This window comes from Callospermophilus lateralis, chromosome 8 (genome assembly GCF_048772815.1).
Source record: "Callospermophilus lateralis isolate mCalLat2 chromosome 8, mCalLat2.hap1, whole genome shotgun sequence".
Taxonomy (NCBI): domain Eukaryota; kingdom Metazoa; phylum Chordata; class Mammalia; order Rodentia; family Sciuridae; genus Callospermophilus; species Callospermophilus lateralis.
The window spans coordinates 103,828,996-103,853,094 of record NC_135312.1 but is presented as its reverse complement, the minus strand read 5'-3'; the positions used below and the strand labels follow the sequence as shown (position 1 = coordinate 103,853,094).

At 38.2% G+C, this 24,099-nt stretch overlaps 1 protein-coding gene across 1 annotated transcript in view; it reads right to left on the bottom strand.

Annotated features, from left to right (window-relative positions):
* LOC143405768 (broad substrate specificity ATP-binding cassette transporter ABCG2-like) overlaps positions 1-22,861 on the bottom strand; it is a 39,759-nt gene extending 16,898 nt beyond the window's left edge. The window contains exons 1-6 of the mRNA XM_077110140.1: positions 22,591-22,861; positions 11,904-12,124; positions 6,779-6,838; positions 6,065-6,179; positions 5,330-5,482; positions 2,537-2,673 (exon numbers count right to left, since the gene is read on the bottom strand). Of these exons, the coding sequence (XP_076966255.1) occupies positions 2,537-2,673; positions 5,330-5,482; positions 6,065-6,179; positions 6,779-6,838; positions 11,904-12,106 (668 nt within the window). The 5' untranslated portion in view covers positions 12,107-12,124; positions 22,591-22,861. The remainder of the gene's footprint in view (positions 1-2,536; positions 2,674-5,329; positions 5,483-6,064; positions 6,180-6,778; positions 6,839-11,903; positions 12,125-22,590) is intronic.
* Between the last annotated feature and the right edge of the window lie 1,238 nt (positions 22,862-24,099).

The following is a 24,099-nucleotide window of genomic DNA, read 5'->3' as shown; positions in this document are numbered from 1 at the left end:
ATGTTGGATATGAACCTACAGGAAATGTTTGCTCACCTAGGTTAATGTCTTGTTTGGGTTCTGTTCCTTCTTTCTATGCCTCTATTCCTCCTGTTTAGAATGGGGATATTTAATCTGTGCCATCATATATTGGATTTATGTAACTTGCTTTTGATATTGTCACCAGGGCTCACAGTCAGAAGTTTGCCTTGAGTCTCACTGAAAACTATGGACTTGGACTTTGGAGTAATTCTGGAACTATTAAGCCTATAGGGACTCTGGAGACGGACTGAATGCATTTTACATTGTGACAGAAACATGAGCTGTTATGGCTTCAATATAAGGTGTCTCAAAAGCTTCAATTTAACACAGAAATATTTAGAAGTGAAGTAATTTGATTAGGAGAGCTGTAATTTAATCAATCCATCCTAGTTTGGATGGGCTAACTGGGGTGTAAATGTAGGCAGGTGGGGTGTGGCTGGAGGAGGTAGGCCCTAGTGGTGTGATTAGGAAGGGTTTGTCTTCCCTGCAGCCCCTTCCATTTTCTTTCTGCTTCAAGCCACCCATCATGAAAGAAGCGGCTTCTCCTTCCATGTCCTTCGTCCTGGTGCTCTGCTTCATCTCATATCCAAAACAATGACATCAATCGAATATGGACTGAACCTCTGAAACGGTGAGCCCCACCAAACCTTATTCTGCTCTGAGTTGATTTTGTTGGGTATTTAGGCCACAATTATGAAAACCTGACTAGCACAGAACTCATGTGATTTTGAATATATATACTTAAACAGAAACAGCATTACTTGTAGATCTATGTTTATATATGATTTTTGTTGGAAATATAAACATATGAGCTAGGGCGTAGCTCACTAGTAAAGCTGATGCTTAGCATGTGCAAAACCTTGGTTTGGATCCACAGTGTGTGTACGTGTAACCACACGCACACACACACACACACACACACACACACACACACATATTTATCACACATATGTAGTTCCTTGTTCTGTCTACTAAGGATATAGAAATAATACCACTCCAGTAGCAAGGAGCACACTAAGAAACCAGATATTAGCTTCTAACCAAAGTACATGTAGGAAGAAACAAATTGGTCTTTATATACAACTAGAGATATGAAAAATTGTGCTGTATTTGTTTAATAAGAATTGTAATGCATTCTATTGTCATTTTTTTAAAAAATCAATTAAAAAAAGACATAAAAAAGAACTATACCAGATGAAACCAGGACCTCTGGAATAAACAGCTCTTGCAGGAAAAATACATGATAAACCTTGAATATTATAGCGATCAAGAAGTAAAAATTTCTAGAAGATGATAAGGGGAATATTAAAAAACAAATACAAAAACCCAAAAGCCACATTGAAGTGGATTCCACTGGCCAAATGTGAAATAATTTGATCATTAAAACAGTGAAGAACAGATTAACCCATTGTGTCAAACTAAGAATGCAAGGACATGACAGGGAATGACTAGGAACTCTTCTAGATTAGAGAAAAAAAATAGGAAAACCAGAAAAAGCCTGTTTCTGCAAAGGATCTTGGGGCACAAAGGAAACTGAGATGGCTCTTCTCACCACCTCACCATGAGTATCCTGGCCTAGGCCCTATCCTGCCTCCGCAGCTCCTTCCCAGTGTCCTTCACTCACTCTTGTCCAGTGCACAACCTTCCCCACAGTCTCTGCTCTGTTCTGACACTCTCCAAATGCTCTCATGTTCCCTAGTTACAGGAAAAGCTGTTTGTCTTACAATGCCCTTCAAGGACTAAGTACCCTGCCACAAACCCAACTCTATCTCATATTATATTCTAACTAATGGGTTAAATTGTGACCTCCTAAAATTTTATATGTGAAAGTCCTAACCCCCTGTATCCCAGAAGGTAGCTACATTTAGAGATAGTGTCTTTAAAGAGGTATTTAAGATTAAACAATGTCATTGACTGGTGGCTTCTCAACTGACTGTGTCCAGTTAAGAGAGATTAGGACAGAGACACACAGGGCGAAGATGGCCATCTTCAAACCAAAGAAGAAACAATCCTGTGGACCCCTTGATCTCAAATTCCAGACACCAGAGCTAGAAGAAAAGTGATTTCTGTTGCTCAGGCCACAGCCTGTGGCATTGTTATGACAGTACAGAAACCAACCTTCACTCCCCTCAGTCACTGGGTGCTGTCTCCGAGGCTTTTCTGATGCTCCATACACATCAGGAATACTCTGCCTCAGGGCCACGGGGTTCTCCTTCCAACCAGAACTCTCTTCCCCAGGACCCTCAGGTCCCATTCCCTCTCCTCCAGCTCACAGGCCCATGCTGTGGTCTTCCCTGACCCTCATGCTGTTTAAAAGAGCCCCCCACACCCACCACAGCCTTCTTCCCCAAGCTCTTGATTAATCTTTCTTGTTACTACTTCTTTGTTAATTGTTTTTCTCTAACAAAGAAGGAAAAAATCCTGCAGTTTACTTCAGAATCCCCTGCAATAAGAACACCTGTACATAGAAGTGGTTGAAAATAGAAAACTAAAACAACATTCCCATAGCACTTACCTTTTTAGGAGTGAAAAAACAGTATTTGCAGTGCTTGGGTCTAGACCATTTGTTGGCTCATCCAGGAACAAAATGGCAGGATCAGTGATCAGCTCCACAGCTATACTAGTCCTTTTTTGTAATTCTCTAGGTCTAACCTAAAACACAGATTATTATCACTATCAACAGAAAACTACCAAAGTCACTCTCTTTTGTTGAACTAACCTGTGCCAGCCCTGCTAGAGAAACTTCATGTCATTATCCTCATGATTTTGAACAGCAAGGAAATAGGCCCCTGAGGAACAGGAGGTTCTCTTTTACCAGATAGGTGAACTGAGGCTCATGACAGAGCTGCTAAGTAGCTAGACCTGATAGAAAATTCAACTTCAATTCTTATCAAGTCACATATTTAGTTTGAGCAACTTAAGGTAGTGAGTGCTTAATGGGAAAGAATAGAGTGAAAGAAGCTACCAAAGTGGAACGACAACATTAGTTCAATAAATAAAACCAAGATAATGACAACTCAATCAGTCACAAAGCAAAAATACGTGGAAAATGGGGGCATCATAGGTTTTCAAACAAAAATATATTTCACATAAAAATTCTCAGTAAGTATAACAGGAAGCAGCTGCCAGCAGAACACTCTCCCCCAGTCAGCATTGCCTCCTGGAGTGGAGATCACAGCAGATTAAACCAGAGCCATTATATTCTAAACAGCTCATTATCACCCAAAAATCCAAAGGTCTGCTCAGCAAAACTTGTGTATGGAGTGTTCACCTGTCAAGCTCACCCTCTTCTCATCATCTCGCTCTGATCCTGCACATCCACAAATGGAGGAGTTACTTGGTCTTTGTCACTCTTGCCCACAACTCTACTTCTCAATCCTAAAAATGTCTGCCTTATAAGAGTCTGGAAATGCATTGGCAGGTGCCGGGGTCCTGCCCTAGTGGGGTCCAGGGAGTCCTGAAGGAGGAGTGGCGTCGGCGAAAAGATGAGACAGGAGTCGTTCCGTTCGAGCAATCTCCAGAGAGAGAGCTAATGCAGCTTTCTCTGGGTCATATTTTATTACAATTTTTCTCATCATTATAGATTCACAATACGTCATTGATTATATAATTTAAAACTTTGCCAAGACATGACATTTCCTTAACCATGATTGGGGGTACAAAAAATGTAACATTAATTTACATTTTTTCCAGGATATGTCCTTCAGTTATATAATTATTAAAAGTACAGAATCATTAATAAAATACATCACTAATTTACATTTTTCAGATTTTCCCAAGATTTACTATTTTTCCCAAGATATGTTATTTTCTTATTAACTAATGCCAAACTACGTAACCAGACTCTAAGTCTCCTAACCAATCATTAACCTAAAGTACACTTGTACTTTATTTCTAATCTAAAATTTCCATCTAAAAAAGTCCCTTTAAATCTTATATTTAAAATATCTTAAAGTTTATGAATCATTCTTAAAACATAACAGAAACCTATACAACTAAAAACTTAAGAATTTCTAAACTTAAGAATCTAAATAAAATAAAATTTCTAACATTATTCTAAAACTGTGTCTTACAAAGCTATTTTAATTAATTCCTAAATTTATTCTCATAAAACTGGTTGAGCTGCTTTCTCAAAGTTTCTTTGTTTCTCAGTCAAGGTGCACTAGTTCTCATATCTTTATAATCTTTCTCAATAGAAAGTAAGTTCTAAACATCAATCCACTTTCCACCAATATTAACTATGCTCATCATATATGCCTATGTAAAGTAAGAAAGAGTTTATAAAAAGAGAAAAATACATATTTATATGTTTTAACTTTCCTAAATGTAAAAATGAGACTACATGTGGTGAACTTTGTAAAATAAGCATACTGATTAGGTTTTCTAAGAGGGCAGAAATATGGGCTTGGGTTCTAGTTGATTTAATCAATGTGGTGCCTAAAATTCTCATGACTTTTCAAAGGATGATTGTTGTCCATTATCAGGCTTGTCCACAATGTACTGAGATAGAAGAACAGCCTTCTACTTTGTCCTTGATATGCTGAGGGGTAGTAGAACAGCCTCCAAGGCATGAACTACCTGTTATGTTCTAGCCATCTGAAATTTAATTTGTTTGGCATTTAACATACTCATGCCTCCTGTGAGAAACATAAGCATGAAAATGCAAAGTCCCAATTACATAAAAAAGGGTCTCATGGTTTCGGTGGCCCACCAACCAGCGTGGCTTTGCCAGCATCCATCCTCACTGTGACCCTGTCAAGACAGTGGGAGAGCGGCTTTGCCAACACTTTTTCTCACTGTGACCCTGTCAAGACAGTGAGTGGGGGATCGCCTTCACCAGGCAGGAGAATGGAAGAAAGGAGAGAGGAAAAGAAGAGCTGAGAGGAAGCTTGCTCTTACTCTTGCTCTCTCTCTCTCTCTCTCTCTCTCTCTCTTGCTCTTGCTCTCTTGCTCTCTCTTTCTTCTTGCTTTCCCTCTCCCTCTCCCTCTCTCCTCTCCTCTTTACTCTTTTTCCTCTTTCTTCTATCTTTCCCTGCTCTTTCTTTCTCTCTATTTTTTTCCTCTTTTGCACTGCTGCAATAAAGATCTCTTGGTCGCTCTGAGTGTTGTGGTCACTTTCCTTTCAATTTGACCATTGTTAGGATTATTTCTTGCTTAATTTCCCCCTTCACAGTATGCAACTAGTTATTTTTCTCATTGTTAAAGAAAGCAGCCACTTTTGACCATGCATTTATGACTAAGGATCATGTTATCCACACAGGAATCCTCTTTCTGGATATGACTGATCAGGTTTTATTTCCCATATTACCTTGGAATTTGCCACTCCATCCAGATTTAACTCTTTTATAATATAGTTAAGTCTCTCATCTTTTTCCTGATTTGTCATAGTTGTTGGAAGTCGAAGGGCTGCTGAGAACTGTAAGTTTTCTCTCACTGACAGGGTGTGCACCACAACATCATCCTTAAGAAAAATGGCATTTGAATGAGACAAAGAGTTTTTTCTAAGGCCATCGTTCTGATATATGTAACTTAATCCCCAGAAGAAACATACCCAGTGTAGCATTCTAGGTGATCCCCAGCAACAACATCTGTGAACTGCAGTTACTCTACATACAGTACAGACAGCTACAGAGCCCAAGGCAGTCATTCCATTCACAAATGCACACCCAGATGAAGCACATGTAATTATGATGACTCAGACCAGTGAATCTCACATTCTTTTGCATGATAGTTCACCAAAGGCATCTTCTAGGGGACTCGGAAGTTTGAAGGAAGGGCAAAAAGGATAACAGCAGACACTTTTGGAAGTGATACAACAGCTAGAATGATATCACTGTCCTAAAAAGGTCATACTGCCAATCCTCTCTACCTTTCCATTTAATTTCACCATCAATCTTCTGGGATTTTATGAAGACCTACTGTACAGAAAGATGATTCCATGAGCATGTCAGGTATTCATATGAGAGCACACAAATTGTCAAGCCAAGGTTCTTTCCCACACAGAAAAGGAGGAAACATGAAAATCAAACTCACTGATACATACTTGTACCATGTAACCTGAATTATATCTGAAATTCGCAGGCTGATGTACTCCATTTATCAAAACTTCTCCAGATAATCCACATGGATCTTCCCTTGCAGCTAAGGTATCTAACAACCTATAAAAAGACAGATATTTTCTGGGTTATTTTTTCCTCTCCACACAGGCCATATCTGTTATCCTGAATCCAAATTTTGTGCACTGGAAAATGTACTAGTCAAGAAGTACATGGTTTAAATAAAATTTTATCTGTATCCCTATAGGTACACAATTCTCACCTTCCTTTTCATTATATGCTACAAAAAGACCAAAAATAAAAATGCAAAAAAATTTAGCTTATCCAGAACAGTCCTCTCAAGTGACCCCCGCTAGCAGTCTGACCTTGGAGGATCCTGCCAGGCAATGTGCTCCTTTTTCTAAGATTTGTGTCTTCAGTCTCCCCACTTTTAATATTATCCCCTACTTTTTCCTACCCCTTGTTTTATAATATGGCCAACCACTTTGTGTCTATCTCCTTTAAGCTGTGTTAGTAGAGCTGGCCTAATAAGACTTTCTGGTCCTTGGGATAAGCTAGTCTAACTGCATTTTATCCCTAGGACTGAGGGCCAGATTGGAAATGTACTGCAAAGTCTTAACCAACACCTGCTCTGTAAAGTGATTTTTTAAAGCACACTGAAATTGCACAGAAAAGGCTTACTTATATTTTGTTATACTCACGAGGATTTGCCTCCACCTGGGGGTCCCATGATGGCATTGAGGCCAGGTTTCACGATCCCACTATAAACACAAAGTGACTTATTGTTTCATTTTAAATGAATCTCTATTACTTTGTAGTCTGCACTGAATATACTTAAGAAAGACTGATGAAATTGCAAACAGAAAACAAGTACCAAAGCAAAGAGAAAAAAAAAGAATTGATGATTAATAGAAGTTCCGTATACAAAAGATGTCAGTCACTAATCAGTACCCTATAAGAAAGAAGGCTAGGTCCCTCTAAATTCCTTTCATTTATTCTCTAAATCACTTATCCCTTTTGGAAAATGACACATCCAAAAAATTCCTTGAAATTGTCCTGGGAATATAGCTCAGTTGCAGAGACAGCAGTTAGCATGCAGAAGGCAATGGGCTCCATCCCCAGCAACAACATCAAAGGTTCCTTGAAATAAGTAACAGATTCTCTCCAGTAAACTCAGAGCCTCCCAGCACAGTGTAGAAGTACACGAGAGCTTCTGAGAATTGTTCAATGATTAGTATCTTCCATTGACCTCACTTGCTACCTAGCCAGCCCTAAACAATCCATCAACCACTGACTTGGAGACTATGAGAAGTAGTGATGTCACTGCTAATATCTCATCAGACCAAAACCCAACATATCTTAAGTAGAAATGAAAAGCTAGAATGGAGCACTCCAGAGGATAAGAAATCATCACAGGTGCTTAACATTAACGAAAAGTCTCAACAATTAGAAAAGGAAACATACCGTTAGGATGGATCAGCTCCATCTTTGTTAAGTGTCCAAGAGGAGATGGCAAAATGATCAATTTAGAATTGGAAACATAACTTATCAGGTGATGGCATAAGGACATCCAAGTATAATTAAATTTCCTACAAACTAATTAGAAGCAAGGGTAGTGAATATTTAGATGGAGTTGGAAGAAGAAAAAAAATAATATAGCAGAGCCACTGTGGGTACACAAGCATGGTGAAAAAGAGGCCTCATTTAGCCCTTTCAGAATGCTGGTGTCTACACCTAGTCTTTCATTAAAATTGTACAGAGGTCAAGATGTATTCTACACAGGAAACAGTATCTATTCCACATGCAAGGTCAAAGCTGATAGGTGCTTCATTCTCAGACAATGATTCCCTTAGAGGTCAATCCTAGATTACCCAATTGTCATGTGCTATGAATTTCCCAGTGCAACTTCCACATGATGCTCACATCCAATAGGACCTTAGCATTCACTTCTTGTGGCACCTGATCTGTCACCATTATACTATGACTTGCTGGAACTCAATCTGAAATGCACCCATCACTTTGCTCACTAACTGAGGAACCTCTCATTGAAACATCAGACAATGAGAATTCCATAACCTCGGAATAAACTGTAACAGGAAAATCACTTATTCTTTAATAGCCTATCACCTCCCAAAGGAAAGACATGCCAATGATGGGGTAAACTTCAAGGTGGGTTCATCTATAACACACTTGTTTCATTTTTTTTTATTAATAGCTACTTAGCCTCTGCTTCTGAAATGACCAGAAACAAGTTTGATATTTATTAAGGTTTCACTGCCAGAAGAGTTTTCCAGATTTTTGTAATACCCAGTCAAATAAAGACTCAGAGATCCTGAATTATTCCACCACAAATTGAACTTGGATAGGTTTAGACAAAGAAATTTGCTTGCTTTGACACTAAACTCTAGCATTAACAGAAAACAATGATGTATAATCACAAATGCAAGGGTTCCCAGGTAGAACAGTGGCTAATTCCACCTCCATGACACAACACAACATTAAGTGTATATGATGTACAGACAAGACACTCTTCAATGGCATGAGATAGAGCTAAGAATGAAAAAAGCGGAAAAACAAAAAGAATAAAAAATCTATCCCTCTCAGAGTTGATATTCTAGCCAAGGAAACAGCAACACTACAGCAGGTCACCTGTGTCTTCATCAACAGTGGTTTGGGACAGAACCACACTTGTTGGGTTATATAGTATCTATAGCTATTTCCATGCTACAAAAACAGAGTTTATTTTCTACACACTTGAATAGTCCATAAATTTCAAAATATTTATGATTTGGCCTGTCACAGAAAGGGTATGCTGGCCTTTGTTCAAGTTCCACGACTCCTTGTTCTCCCTGCCCTACCCTCTGCCCTCAATCCTTCCATGTCCTGGAGATTGAGGTCAGGGCCTTGCACATGCTAGGTATGTGCTTTACCACTGAGCTATATCCCCAACCCCCTCCACCCTTCTTTCACACCCCAAAAGCCACAGAGGCAGTTTTTTTCCTTAACAATGTTATAAATGTATGTGTATGTGTGTATGTGTACATACACGCATATCTTCCCTAGGTCTGTCCATTTAGAAGATGTAGGAGCAATGACACACCAAATAGCAATGAGCATTCTAAACACCCAGATGTTGGTTTGTAAATACCATCCTCCACAGGAATGAACAGCAGCTGGCCCCAGGTCTGGCAAGGTAATTATATGGTGAGTCTGGAACTTCTGTGGTGGGGCGGCTAGGTGGATACTGAGATTGAACCCAGAGTCTTGTGCATGCTAGGCAAGCTCTCTAACTCTGAACTACATTCCCAGCCACTTTTAAATTTTCTTTTAAGTCATGTTATCTCTAAGCTGCGAGGTTGGCCACAAACATGTGATTCCCCCTGCCTCAGCTTACTGAGTAGCTGAAATTACAAGCCTATGCCATCATGCACATAGGAGTCTGGAACTTCTAGCTGTGCTAAGGAAGTCCTCAAAGGATTAGGGAATAAATCAAAATAAAAAGGGACAAAGGCTACTCTCTTGGGAAGATTTTCCACTGACCAAACCAGGAACAATAGGTGTATCAAGGTGAATAACCATAACCATGCATTAGTACTGAATGCTGCTGAATGAAACAGGAATTCAAGAGTCAGTACAGTAAATAAAAGAAAGGACCATCAATGAAGCTATTTCCTCTTCTAGAATGAAAATTATGAGATGATAAAATAGAAAATTACTACCACCGTGTTGCTGATACAGACAGCACCCACAAATGGGAACTGAAGCTGGTGAGTTGCAGCTCAATGAGGAGCAGGATTCTGAAACATTGTCAGAGCATCTGCCCTCCTAATACTAATAATGTCCAAAGAGGAAAATGGCGGCATTATGGTGAAGTTTGCAGACAGCAATACAGCCAGGTGATCAATATTACCATCACCAGCAGGGAATGGGACAAAAAAATACCAGATTGTATGAGCCTGCAGAGACATGATGTGGTGGCCAGTCAGCTATGTGAGGAGCAAGGTGATGGGCAGCCCTGAGGACCACTCCTTCCTTCATTCTGAGGCTATATTTCCCCTCAGCTGCTGCCAGAAAACAACTGGAGATTATACATAAAAGAGTCCTTCTTTCTGCAAACTAAATAAGAAGGAGTTAGGGGTGAAGGAGCATCACATGAACAGCCTGCTCTCAAATGCTTGCCAAAAAAACTAAAGGCAGTGAGTAAGGAAAGAGACACAGGGAGGGGAGCAAATGCAGTGCAGTGTGGACAGTAGGAATCTGGTAAGAGGATTAAGTCTGACATCACTCAAAAAAATTATCATTCTGCAAATCTCCCAAAATGCATAATAAATTTTCCTCATGATCATAGGATATGTGTAGATCTACTGGAATGCTGAAATACATTTTTTTTAGATAGATCATCATCACTGGTGAGGGAAAGCCCAAGCGATGGGTATCATGAGAATAACCCTTCCCTGATTCCAGAGGCTCTACTTATTTGAAACCAGCAAACAATGGAAAGATTGGAAACATGGCATGGATGACTGTTCTCAAGGAACTGTGAAACAGAAATGTATTTATGAATACCCATACTTATTGTCCTTTCAACTGTAAAAAATGTAAGTATGGCAACATATGACTGCACTTTTTTAAGCCATGGAAAGCACTAGATAATGACCTCCTTCTTTACCAAGAAGTACACCACTTAGGCACACTCAATATGAACCTTGATTAGAGGAGACGGTGCATGGAGGTGCTAGCTAGAACATGTAAGCACACAGTGTGCACTTTACAGCTATTCAAACCTGCCCGTATTCAATTCCTGTTACTTTCTGCTTCTTTCATCGAAAAATCTGAAGTACCAACATTTTCTTGATTATGTTTTACAAAATGCTCTCAACTGTTCATTAGTCAAATCTATTGATTCATGGAAGCTAAAAATGACAGTTTTGCATCCACCATTATTCTCCATATTCTCCTAGTCAGAATGTAACCAACACAAGAAAGAGACAGGAAGACATGACGTCAGGTGTAGAGCAGGGAGAGTTCCAATCTGCACAGTGCTCCAGGCCTCAGCTCAGTCATCATTCAGATCCTGATATTTTGCTCTCACCCACATGCAAACATAGATGATCCTCAACATTTCCTTGCCTCTGAGGAAGATGGCTGCTACTAACACAGAAGATCACAGTCACACACAAAATATCAAGGAAATAGGACAAACATCTGATTCCATATAGGTCTATAGCCACACCAGATTAAAAGCCTCTTGTCACCACCTGCCACTGTCTTAGAGACTCCAAAAAAAAAAAAAAAAAAAAAGAAAGTTGCTCACTTGCTGTAGGAATAATGATTTTATTTTTAAACAAATAAACAGAAAAGACTTGTATGTTGTGCTGACTGAGCCAACCAAAATTCACTTCCAGTCTCTGTGGAAGGAAATTATAGCCTCTGTTCTCTAGAAATGAGAAAAACAGTAACAACCCCAATGTCTAGCATATGCAATCTATTTGAGATACCTGACAGTGAGAAAGTTTTATAGACATGCTCCATTCTCTCCACACTTTAGTTCCCACTTCAAAACTAAATTACACATTAATTGTTTGGTTTCTCAAGCACAGGAAGCAATAATTTTTACAAAGAATTTGTCAGTTCCTTTCAAAGTTAAACATACTTAACAAGTGAACCAATCATTTCAGTCCGAGTATATCCAAAAGTAAAGAAAGCACGTGTCTACATGTCTCTACAAAGACTTGTATATAAATGTTCAGTTTATTGGTTATAGGCAAAGCCTATGAGGTTCATGGTAGATCAATAAAGTGATTTTTAAAAAGTTCATGCACATACCTGATATTCGATAGTATTTCTTTCTCAACTGTTCTTCGTCGGAGCAGAGAGCCTCTCTTCTCTTGTCCTCTATAGCAGATGTTATGAAAACTCAACACAGCTCCTTGGGTAATTGTCTCCCCATCAGTAGAAATCATCTCAGGAAGACCATTGGTGTGTCTTCGTAGCATTGGGATAACAACCTGGTCATTATTAGAAGACATCTTCAGAGATTTTGCCTTCTGTAGAGAAAAAAGCAATAGTAAGTTGATTGTCTACATAAATGAGATTGTAATCCCTAGATAACAATAGAATTAAAGCAAGACTGTTTTAAACTGTGCTGCAGTGAGTAGATTCCTTACCAATGAACAGCCCACATCACTGTGATAAGAACGACCTTAGAGCCTAAAATGGCTGGAAGACACTATGAACACCTGCATTCCAATCAGATGTCAAGTAAGTTCCTAATAAGAGTTCAGAGTAGGAAAAGTACTCAAAACACAAAGTAGGAAAAAGAGGTAAAGGTTAGATTTGTCTGTCCTGAAAGGCATATGACAACACAACTTTCTTTCAGGGACAGCATATGTAATCCTCATGTACCCCTGCATTTTTTTCTTTAATGTTAAAGTTTGTAACATTTTTATTACCAACAGGACAGAACCAAGCTGTCACTGACAGGAGGAATTTCTCTGAACATATGGTTCAACACTTTACATCTCTGCATGTTATGGACCTTCAATCAACCAGGCAGATGTGATGGTGAGGATATAGATATCAAGTGTGTCTCAAAGGCCGTGTACTTTAAAGTGTGATGGCCTGTGGTGCTAGTGGAGGGACCTTTTAGAGGAGGGGCCTGGCTGAAGGAGGAAGGTCACTGGGGATGTATTCTAGGGGAGGCATATCTTGTCCTGACTATTTCTCTAGTCTCTTAACTCCTCACTTCCATGAAGTGATCAGTTTTCTTACTCAATGCCCTTCTGCCATGATGTTTCTGTCCCACTGCAGTCCTAAATGAAATGGAGCTGGCTGACCATGTAATGAAACCTCTGAAACCATGAGCCAAAATAACCTTTCCTCCTTTAAGTTGATTTTCTCAAGTATTTTGTCATAGCTATGGAATTCTAAATAACACTGAAGGTATACTCCAAAACTGTTTACATTTACTTAATCATTTCCTTATGAGAAAACATTTAAATTTCAAAAAGATTTAAAACTTAATATGAAAATGACAAAGTAAATCAAACCAATACTTAATCAGCTCACAACTTTAAGGCAAAAACTGAATATTAAGTGTATAAGTGAATTTTTTAAATGTTTCATTAAGCAACTTAAAAAAGGCCCCTGAGAGATTTAATTAGAGTAAGACATTATGCTGAACTAAGTCATGGAGCTAAGTTCCATTTTTAACAGCCAAAGTCAGCCATGAAGAATTTCTTTGTGCTTATGGTGGAGTAACTAATCCAAATAAATCATCATTGGGAACAAAACAAAAGTAGAAAAAAAGCATGAGAAGTGGCAACGTAATAGTGGTTCACTTCATGCTTTGAATACAAACCTCACTGCTCTGTTACTGGTGGCTGATTTTAAAACTGATCATTTTTTCCTTCTTCTTGTCCCTCTCACTCTCCCTAACTTAGAAGAATCAAGATTAACCCGACTTCTGTCCTAGGCCACGTTATCTGTCCTTTGGCTCACTGAGCACAGGAATGAAAGAATCCAGACTTCTGGGTTAGCACCAGTAGATATAAGATATGGCTCTCTCAAGACAAAGAAAAAAATGTACTCCTAACAGGGCCTACCTGGAGTTGAGGCTTTGCGTTTCTTTTTTAATTTTTTCCACATTTTTTATTGGTGCATTATATTTGTATATAATGATGGGAATTGTTGTTGCGTATTCCTATATACGAACAATATAAAATATAATATGGTTTGGCCATTATTATTCCCCAACACCTCCTTACTCCCTCATTGCCTCCTACCTCTCAGTCCCTTTCCTCTCTTGATCTCCCTTTGATTTCCTGAGATCCACCCTCACTTTCTTTTCCTTTTTCCTCTCTAGCTTCCTCATATGTGTTTAGTTTATTTCACTTAACATAATCATTTCTAGTTCCACTCATTCCTGTTCTTGCAAATTACATAATTTCATTTTTTCCTATAGTGGGATAAAAATCCACTGTGTATATATATATATACCACATTTTCTTCATTCATCTTTTGATGGACACCTAGGCTGGTTCCATGGTTTGGCTCTTGTGAATTATGGTGCTATAAACATGGGTATGTATGTATCAAAATAGTATGCTGACTTTAATTCTTCAAGATAAATACTGAGGAGTGGTATAGTTGGGTCATGTGGTGGTTTCATGGCTACTCTTTTGAGGAATCTCGATACTGGTTTCCATAGTGGTTGTACTAATTTATAATCCCACCAACTGTGCAAAAGTGTTCCTTTCTCTCTGCACCCTATCATTGATTATTAATTGAATTCTTGATGATTACCATTCTGTTGGTATGAGATGATGTAGTTTTGATTGGCATTTCCCTAATCACTAGTGATGTTAAAACATTTTTTCATATATTTATTAGCAATTCATATTTCTTCTTTGAGAGTGTCTGTTTAATTCATTTGCCCATTTATTAACTGAGTTATTTGTTTATGGGTGTAAAGGTTTGAGTTTCTTTATATATTCAGGATTTAATCCTCTGTCAGAAGAGTGGCTAGCAAAGATTTTTCTCCTATTCTGTGGGTTCCCTTTTTACATTCCTATTTGTTCCCTTTGATGTGCAGAAGCTTTTTAATTTGATAGCATCCGGTTAAGGAACTCTTCACATTCTTTCCTGAGCTTTAGGTGTGTTATTGAGAAAGTTGCTACCTGTCCCTAAAAGCTGGAGTGTTGACCCTAGGAGTAGGTATTGTTTTCTATAAGAGTAGCATAGTTTTTGCTCAAACTTCTAGGTCTTTGATCCATTCTGAGTTGATTTTTGTACAGGTTGAGAAATAAGGGTCTAGTTTCATCCTTCTACATGTAGATAACCAGCTTCATTTGCTTAAAAGTCTGTCTTTTCTCCAATGTACATTTTGGCACCTTTGTGAAGGTTCAGACAACTGTAGATGTGTGGGTTTGTCTCTGTCTTCTATTCTATTCCATTGGGCTATGTATCTGCTTTTTTTTTCAGGACCATATACTTTTTGTTACTATAGAAATGTTGTATAATTTGAAGTCAGGTATTGTGATGCCATTAGTATTGCTTTTTGGCATAAAATTGCTTTGACTATTTCTGGGTCTTTTATTCTTCCAATTGAATTTTAGGACTGTTTTTTCTAGTTGTATGAAGAAAGTCATTGGTATTTTGATGGGAATTGCATTCAATGTGTATATTGCTTTTGAAAGTAAGGCCATTTTAACCATATTAATTCTGCCTATTCCATGAACCTGGGAGGTCTTTTCATCCTCTGAGATTATTTCAATGCTCTGTAGTTTTTATTGTAAATGACTTTCACCTTTTTGATTAGATATATTCCTTTGTTTTTGTTTGTTTGTTTGTTTTGAAGCTATTGTGATTGGAATTGTTTTTCTGATTTCTTTCTCACCACATTCATTATTGGAATATAGAAAAGCTATTGATTTTTTATGTTCATTTTGTAACCTGCTACTTTGCCTAATTTACTTATTAACTCTAGCAGAATTTTGATGAAGTATATGGATCTTCTAGGTTTATGATCACAGCATCAACAAACAGTGATATTTTGACTTCTTCCTTTCCTATTTTTATCCCATTTATTTTATTCTCTTGCCTAATTGCTCTGTCTAAAATTTCTAGCACTATATTAAATAGGAGTTGTTAGAGTGAACATCCTTTTCTTGTTCCAGATTTTAATAGAAATGCTTTCAGGTTTTCGCCATTTACTATGAGATTGTGTTTGGATATTTATATAAATAGCCTTTATGATTTTGAGGTAGCTTCCTTCTATCCCTAGTTTCTTCAGTGTTTTTATCATGAATTGGTGACAAAGTTTTGTTAAAGACCTTCTCTATACATATTGAGATGATGAACTAAATTTTGTCCTTAATTTTATTTAAGTAATGAATTATATTTGTCAATTTGTATATATTAAACCATCCTTGCTTCTAAAGTTGCAATAATACCAACTTGGTCATGGTGTATAATCTTCTTAATATGTTGTTGAATGTAACTTGCTAATATTTTATTAAGCATTTTTGCATCTAAGTTCATCAGAGATATTGGTCTATAGATTTCTTTCCTTGATGTGACCTTAACTGGTTTTGGTGTGAGTGTGAATCTGGTTTCATAGGACAAATTTGGAAATGTTCCATTCAGTCTTATTTCATGGAATAACTTGAGGAGTATTGGCATTAGTTATTCTTTAAAGTTTTGGTAGAATTCAGCTGAGAATCCATCTGGTCCTGGGATTTTTGTTATTGTTGTTATTGGAAAAGTTTTTTTATTGGTGTTTCTATTTTATTACAAGTTATTGGTCTGTTTAGGTTTTCTATGCCCTCTTTATTAAGTTTTGGCAGATTATATTTGTCTAGACATATATCCATTTCTTCTAGGTTTTTCAGTTTACTGGAGTATAAGTTTTCAAAATAGTCTCTAGTGATCTGCTGGGTTTTTGTGATGTCTATGATGATTTTCCCTTTTTCATCTCTGGTTTTATTAATTTGTATTTTCTCTCCTTTCTTTTTAGTTAGTTTGGTAAGGCTTATAAATCTTGTTTACCTTTTCAAAGAATCAACTCTTTGTTTCATTGATTCTTTGTATGTTTTTTTTTTATTCTCAAGTTCATTGATTTCAGTTCTGATCTTAATTACTTCCTTCCTTCTACTGGTTTTAGAATTGATGTATTCTTTTTAAAGGGAGTTGAGATGCAACATTAGGTTGTTTAGCAATTGCCAATAACAAAAACAATAAGTAACCATGAACTATTTGGCAGTAAAGCAAAAAACAATTGTGGATTATGTTATCCTCAGAAGAAATAATTGCAATAGAATTAATGGTGGGGGCAGGAATTACATAAACCAATTAGTTCTAAAATGGTAAGAATATAGTTAAGAGAAAATAAAATATGATAGGAATGTAAAAAAGAGTTTACAATTTCAAAAAGTAAACAGAGAGAATGCAGAAGAGATGTAGCAGATGATGGCTGTAAGGAGGAGGTTTAAAAAATAGAGGTAACAATGTAATAGAAGAGGGAACAATAGAATTTGGCTATTAGTAGGATAAGAAAAGAGAGAAATAGAAAACAATCCAAAACAAAACCAAAATATACAAACCCCAAATCCTAAACCTTAAAAGACAAGGCAAGGGAAAATAACTATATTTTTTAAAAGCTAAAAGTGAGAAAAAAGAAACAAATATATATGCATATATGTCCATGAATCAACTGGCACAACTAAAACACACACAAATAATAAAAAATTAAATAAATAAGAAAAAACCATTTCCATTGAGATGATCAAAATAGTTGAGCATAGATAACTATCACTGTCTATGCCTATCTTTCTTTCCACTTCTCCTTGAATTATGTACTAAGAGTGAGAGCAAGGACTAGAGATTGTTAACCCCTTCCTTTTGTGTGTGTGTTTTGCTCTCTGAGCTGCCTTTGGGAATGGCCTTACACTGAAGCTTGTTCAAATAAGTCTCAGCTTCCCTTCTCACTAGTACAAGGTAGGATGGAATGGGAAGTACTATCAACAGGAGTTTTGTCTGCACAGATCAGTGCATTTCCAGGGTGGGGCTGTTGCAGTGTTCTATGATGGGAATTCTGGCAGGTGGAGTTTAAGTCTATTCAGGCTTTAAGGGCTTTTTTGGATGGTGTATACTCTGAAGAGTTTAGGTCCGTACAATTGTGGATCTCTGTCAGGAGTTTGGATCTCAGGGGCCTCCCAGGAATTCTATTCATAGGGCATGGGAGCCAACCCTCCACACTTTACGCTGCCCAGGAACACAGCCTTCCTAGGTGTAGTTCTTGAGTGTATTCCCAACCCCTTGTTCAGATTCCCAGATCACTTCAGCTGGTCATGTGAAACGCCACACGTAAAGAAGAAGTAAGCTGACTCCCCTTCACTTTTCTGACTTGAATCCCCTGGGGTACAATCTTCTCTGTGCCTGTTTCACTCCTATTCTGCTAGGTACCCCCTAGGTCACATTGTAGGTGCTCACTGGAACAGTGTGGCAGGGTTTGCTATGATCTCCTGGCTCTGAGGCAGCAGCGGCCAACTCAAGATGCCTCTGCCTCGGCTCTCTGCAGCCAGTTGAGAAACAGAGCACTTTTCAAGCACCAGTGCACAATGCAGCCTCTGGATCCACTAAGCTTCAGGCTGCTTTCCTGATCTCAGATTCTTCCATACTAATCTGTCCACTGTGTTTCTGTCTATGTTCTCCCTCCTCTGTGCTGAACCAACACCACTACCATGGCTGTCACTACTGCATGCAGCAACCAGCTTGGCTCCAATGTATTCATTCTTCTTTGTTTAATGTTCCCAAATTTCTAAGTCTCCAAGACACTCTTACTGTCAAATATTGAGTTTTAGTGAAATACCTCTTTAATCCATCTGTTCAGAAGCAGTACTCCTGCTGCTTGGATCCTGAGCCATGAAGGAACTAGGAATGCAGCCTTTCTCTAGACCACCATCTTAAATCTCCCTGCATTTCTTCTTTAAAAGACCACGGTTTCCCTTAGCATTTGGAATCACAGTCTCTGGATCAGGAATCCCCTGTACATTCTCTTTTGCTAGAAAAGCAATACAACATCTTTTTTCTTCTTCTCAAAACCTTGTCCTCATTAATGGATCAGCATCAGGGACAAGGACCCAGCTTCTGGTATCTGCAATATGAACAGTTTTCATGAAAGCAACCAAAGCAGTAGAACTTGAGGAACTAAAATACCTGCAAGGTAGGAACAGCACTAGATCAAACCCACTCTTTACTTTCTGTGTCTTTGTACATGAAAATTCCACACATAGTGGGTAACATTCAGGAAAACCAGGAAGAAAAAAGCTGCCATAGGAGTGTTCCTGAAGCCCTTGATATTTCTGACCAAATATCTCAGCAATCTCTCAGAGAGAGAAACAAAATTTGGACTTGTAGGTCAGAAAAGATCAGGAGCCCTGGAAACACAAAATTCTGAGGTCAAAGAATGTGGAAAAAAAATTTTAAAATATGGGAATATGGGCAAACAAAAAATAGGCCATAATTTGCTAGATCAAGGTAAGCTACTCAGACTTTGGTAGAAGAAAGTTGAATCTCTGTTTATGCTCTTATTTTATATTTCTCATTACTATATGCTTAAAAATAAAAGCAATTTTGTGACACCAAAAAAGATACATATATTTGCTATATCTTAAAACAAATTAATTCCTGAGTTTCAAAACAACTCCAAACTATGATGCTAAATATATGTTTCAAAAATAGGAAAAAACTTAAAAAAAGAAAAGAATAGGAAATAGAGTCATTTCAATCAGTTCTCAAGACTACGGGATCAACAGATATATCAGGAAAATGAGATTGAGAGAAGCAAAGTTATTAAGCTAATTATCAGTCAAACATAAGAACAAATATTAATATTTTACCTTCCTCTAATAAGATGTTCATAGATTTATCTAATTACAGGAGGTAAAGTTGGTGAAAACTAGTCACTGGAATACCCTATAACAACCTTTACTTTAGTAAAAACCATACCCTGGGACAGAGGTTTAAGATGATAATGAGAAATGCCACCCATGAAGTCTCACAATGAAGGAAAGCACAGAAGCAACTAAGACCCCCTTCCACATGTGTTGACACTAGGAAGACTGAGGCCCTGCCTGCCCCATAGATAATACTAAGAAAACTAGGGAGGTGGCCTGGGAATTCCATTCACACCTGCTGCCTCCCTTGTATGACAGCCTAAGAATAAAAGCCTTCTTCCCACAACAGTGTTTCTACCCGGTTATACTTTTAGGACACACAGCAACCTGCAGTATTGATAACAAACGTGCTTTATACTTCAGCTTGAAAACAACACATTTGTAAAATTAGCAAGTGTGGCAATTGTCTAAAGGAAAATAATTTTGGTTTTTTAGACCTGTCCTATTAGCTATATTCATTTACCTCAAGCAAAACAAATGCAGTGAATCTCAAAAAATTAAAACTGATCACTGAATCTGTTCACTTTTCAAAAACCAAAACATATCCTTTTCATTCCTGAAGCAAGTTTCACACTCTTTTATACAAAATTTCCAATAGCACTGGGAGGCCAATGTAATAAAGATAAGAATAGTTTCAGTAACTATAACCCTTCCAGGAATCTCCCAAGGCTCTCCTATAAAAGTTGCAAAGATCCCTAAGCATGTGTGCCAGTATTTGCATTATAACTTCAGAATTTTAGCACTAAAATGTTCTTCAAGCCCAAGCCATAGAGCAGAAATTTTTGCCCTTACCTCTCTCCTACATTGTCAGTAAATAAAAGAATATATTTATAAAAATAGCTTCCTTAGACTTCACTGCAAAAACAAAATCTCTAAACATTATATTTGCTCTTGAAAATTGAATTTTCCAACAGATGATAGCTAACATAAAAGCAATAATATTGTAATGTCCACTATTATTCAATACTCCTTATCTCTACATATCTTATTCTCAATGATTCCTATTAAAAGAAAAATTAAATCACAAGTCACATCTATTATAATTATAGCAAGAAATCACTGGAAATCATGTTAAGTAGACTTACAGAACTCTTCTAGGGATGCTCAATTCTGATAGTGTTCCTTAACTTAGCCTTGGAAGATAATCCTCCAAGAAACATATGTGCTACAGGTAAGTGTTAGATACAAAGACTTCATTCAGTGGCCAAAGACTGGAGAAGAGGAAGCCTTGTTCACAAATCAGCTTCACAACTCTGGGGAGTTGAGTGGCTACAGATAAATAATAACAACAACAAGGGAAAGAGGCTGATAAAAGAGAGGAATAGTCATATCTTTTCTGGGAATAAGCAGAAATCTTCTGCTTATTGTGCTACCTCTTGTCACTCCTTTCATGGTCTGGAGTTTCTGTATTTGGTGAGTGGTAGGCGCTCATCCCTGGAGTGGGGAAAGAGAAAGACTAGGCAAGCCTATGCCATGGCAACTTCATATTTTATTATTGTGAAAAATATTTCTTAAAATGATCAACATATCTATACTCAGAGCTGGGTAGAAACTGTTGCAAAGGTCAAGGTAATAAAGAGGAGATACACAGGAAGACAAAGATGAAAAACATTTTCATCTCACTCTAGGCACCTATCAGGGGTACAGGTGCAAGGGAAGAGTCAGTATTTTCAGGAAAATGACCTTAAGGTTCCTGAAGAGTAAATCAGGCAACCATTATCATTACAACCCAAATATCAGAGGAGTTATCTACAGCAAAGCTAGTGAAGACTAGTAAATAATTATTGCCCACCTGTGTGACCTCCAAAATTAGTGATTTTTAAGTTAACTTTTAAAAGCAAGTGAAATTAAAAGATTCCTTTGGGTTTTTGTTTTGTTTTGTTTGTTTGTTTGTTTTTGGTAACAGTAGGAGTACTAAACCACCTGTAAAATTTAGACAAAATAAGCACTAATGGAAAATATTTAGCTTCGTTAGAGAATATTTAGACCTGCAGATAATATTTATTTTTTAAAGATAAAGACAAATTCCAAATAATACTACCTAAGAACTCAATATATTAACAGTTCAAGATCACAGAAAATATGATTCTTCTGTTTCAATGCAGGATATACTTCTAGCTAGGAATATCCTTACATTTTAAGTAATATGTTTATTACAAACATGACAACAGTAAACAGAATTAAAAACAATAAAATTCCCCCTCTTTAAGTGAGCTTTTCAGACTCTCAAAAATGTAGTCATGTGAATCCCAACATCAGGATATAAATCACTGCCAGAAGTTGACAGTGGGGAAATGTAACAGGAGTCCATTTTATGCTTTGAAAACAAACTTTGCTGCCCAACTTCCAGTGGGTTGTTTTAAACCAGACATATCTCTTTCTTTTCTTTTCTTTTTCTTCCTCATCTCTCCCTCCTTAAAAGCAAAGAGACTAAGCAGGGACTAAGATCGTTCCAATCCCCTAATAAGCTATCCTGTCCTGTGCCTGAAAAAATATCACTTCCCACATGAATAAACGGTAAAAATGAGAAGTGGAAACATGAATAAACTGGAACAATGACTCTCTCGAGGACTGGACTGAACACTCTTTTTATCTGCTGGTAATATTTGGATCCCAGCCCTTGTTCCTCTTTTAAAAGCCTGGTTTTTCCCCTGGCAGGAAGAATCCCAGCCTCTGGGACAGCAGTCCGGGTTTCTCCGTTTCTCAAAACTCTTTCCTCCTTATTGAATTGGCAACAGAGACAAGAACTGAGCTTTCAATATTAAAACTGTTGGGACATCCCACAAATGGCTAAAGGCAAATTCCTGGGACCTTTAAAGTGGTCCTCTGGAGATTCATGCTTTCTTCCTATCTTGTTTCAGCAGAGACAGCAGCTCACTGTCATGTCACTCACTCACATGAGTGAGTCCAATAAAGAGGACTGCAAAAGCTCCCGCCCCGAGGCCACAGTGTGTGCAAATGAAAACACCTTTTGAAAATGTGCCCAAAATAAGGGAGAATTTTTAGACTTTATAAAGCCCACCCCTGCAACCCTGACACACGAATAAAAACTTCACCCTTTTTGTTGTTGCTGCTGATCCAAGAGCCAGCCTCGCACTGTTGGTCAGAGCTGTCGCTCCCTTTTGGCTCTAGCAGAGGCCTCAATGCAGCTTCCCTAGGTTTGGGCGCTGGATGTGTTCACTTTCCTCCTCAGGTCTCATGCCTACGCAGGGGAGAGGGCTGACAGTTTCCCCTTTCCTCCTGTGCTCTGGGGACGCGGCCTGCAGACCCTTCACACACACACACACACACACACACACACACACACACACACACACCCCTCCCACCTTGAGCACTCGCCGCGGACAGCGCCTGCGCAAGTAGACACTGGCAGGCTGCACTCCGGGCTGGGGGCTGGGAGCTGGATTAGGCGTCTGGGCGGGCGGAAGGAAGAAGACAAATGCAGCCAAGGATGATCACAATCAACACCAGGGACTGAGAACCCAGTCACAGAGCATGCAGGGACAGACCAAAAACACTGTTTTTTACAGATAAGAAAAGTTTACAGGAGGTGGACCTGTTGATCTGTGATTCACACAGAAGCAGCCGTGTGTGTGTGTGTGTGTGTGTGTGTGTGTGTGTACTGAATGAAGAAGAGACATAACTGTAACTGTCACATTTCCATGGCATCTTATAGTGTGCAACCGTCTTAACATACTTTTCTATTATCGGGCTTCACAAAAGCTGTCGTTATTATTATGCTCATTTTCTAGAAAACAGAATTCAATCTTAGGAGAGTTAATAGCTGTCCAGTATCCCAAGACACCAAGAACCACAATCATGAACCCCAGAGGCAGATATTCAGGTTGGGGTAAACAAACTCTGAGCCGAATCATCTGATTCCAAATCCAGGGGTCATTGAGGGGAAGTTGAATTGCCATCCCCTCGAACTAAGGATGTAACTGACTCCTAGAGTGTACAAAACTGTCACTCAAAGCCATCTGGGATACCCAGACATGGTGCAAGAGAGCACTGAGCTCCTGTTTGCTGGTAAAAGGTCTGTTACAATAATCATTCTTCAAAGCTGGAAGAATGCTGGAGAACGTGCTGCACACCAAGGAAGTCTGTTGCTTCCCTTTCACTGAAGCAACAAAAGCCAGATTCTGAGAATTTCAAAACCAAAAGTCAGTATATTGGTTCTTAAGCACAATAGGAAAATAAGAAAGATCCATTTTTAAATCAGTGCCCAAAGCACTTTGATTTACATATTTACCTGTATCTATACTATATTTACAAGTCAAAATTTTAAAATAATTTAAATTTTTAAAACTCCCTTTAAAAATAACAAATCAACAGGCTAAAACCCCAGAATGGTGTATAGTAATCAATCTACCCAGAGTATATTCTAATTTTATGTTGGTTGAAAGTAATCAACTGAATGGTTTAGTTGGCTTTGGAGCCTCAACCTTACACTTTCATGTCAATTTTGTTCACTCAAATCGCTCCAGATCCACAGAAGGACTCTGCATTCTGTGTCGCCCCCTTGGTAGAGTTGAGCAGGCAGTGTGTTCCCTGGGAACACTATG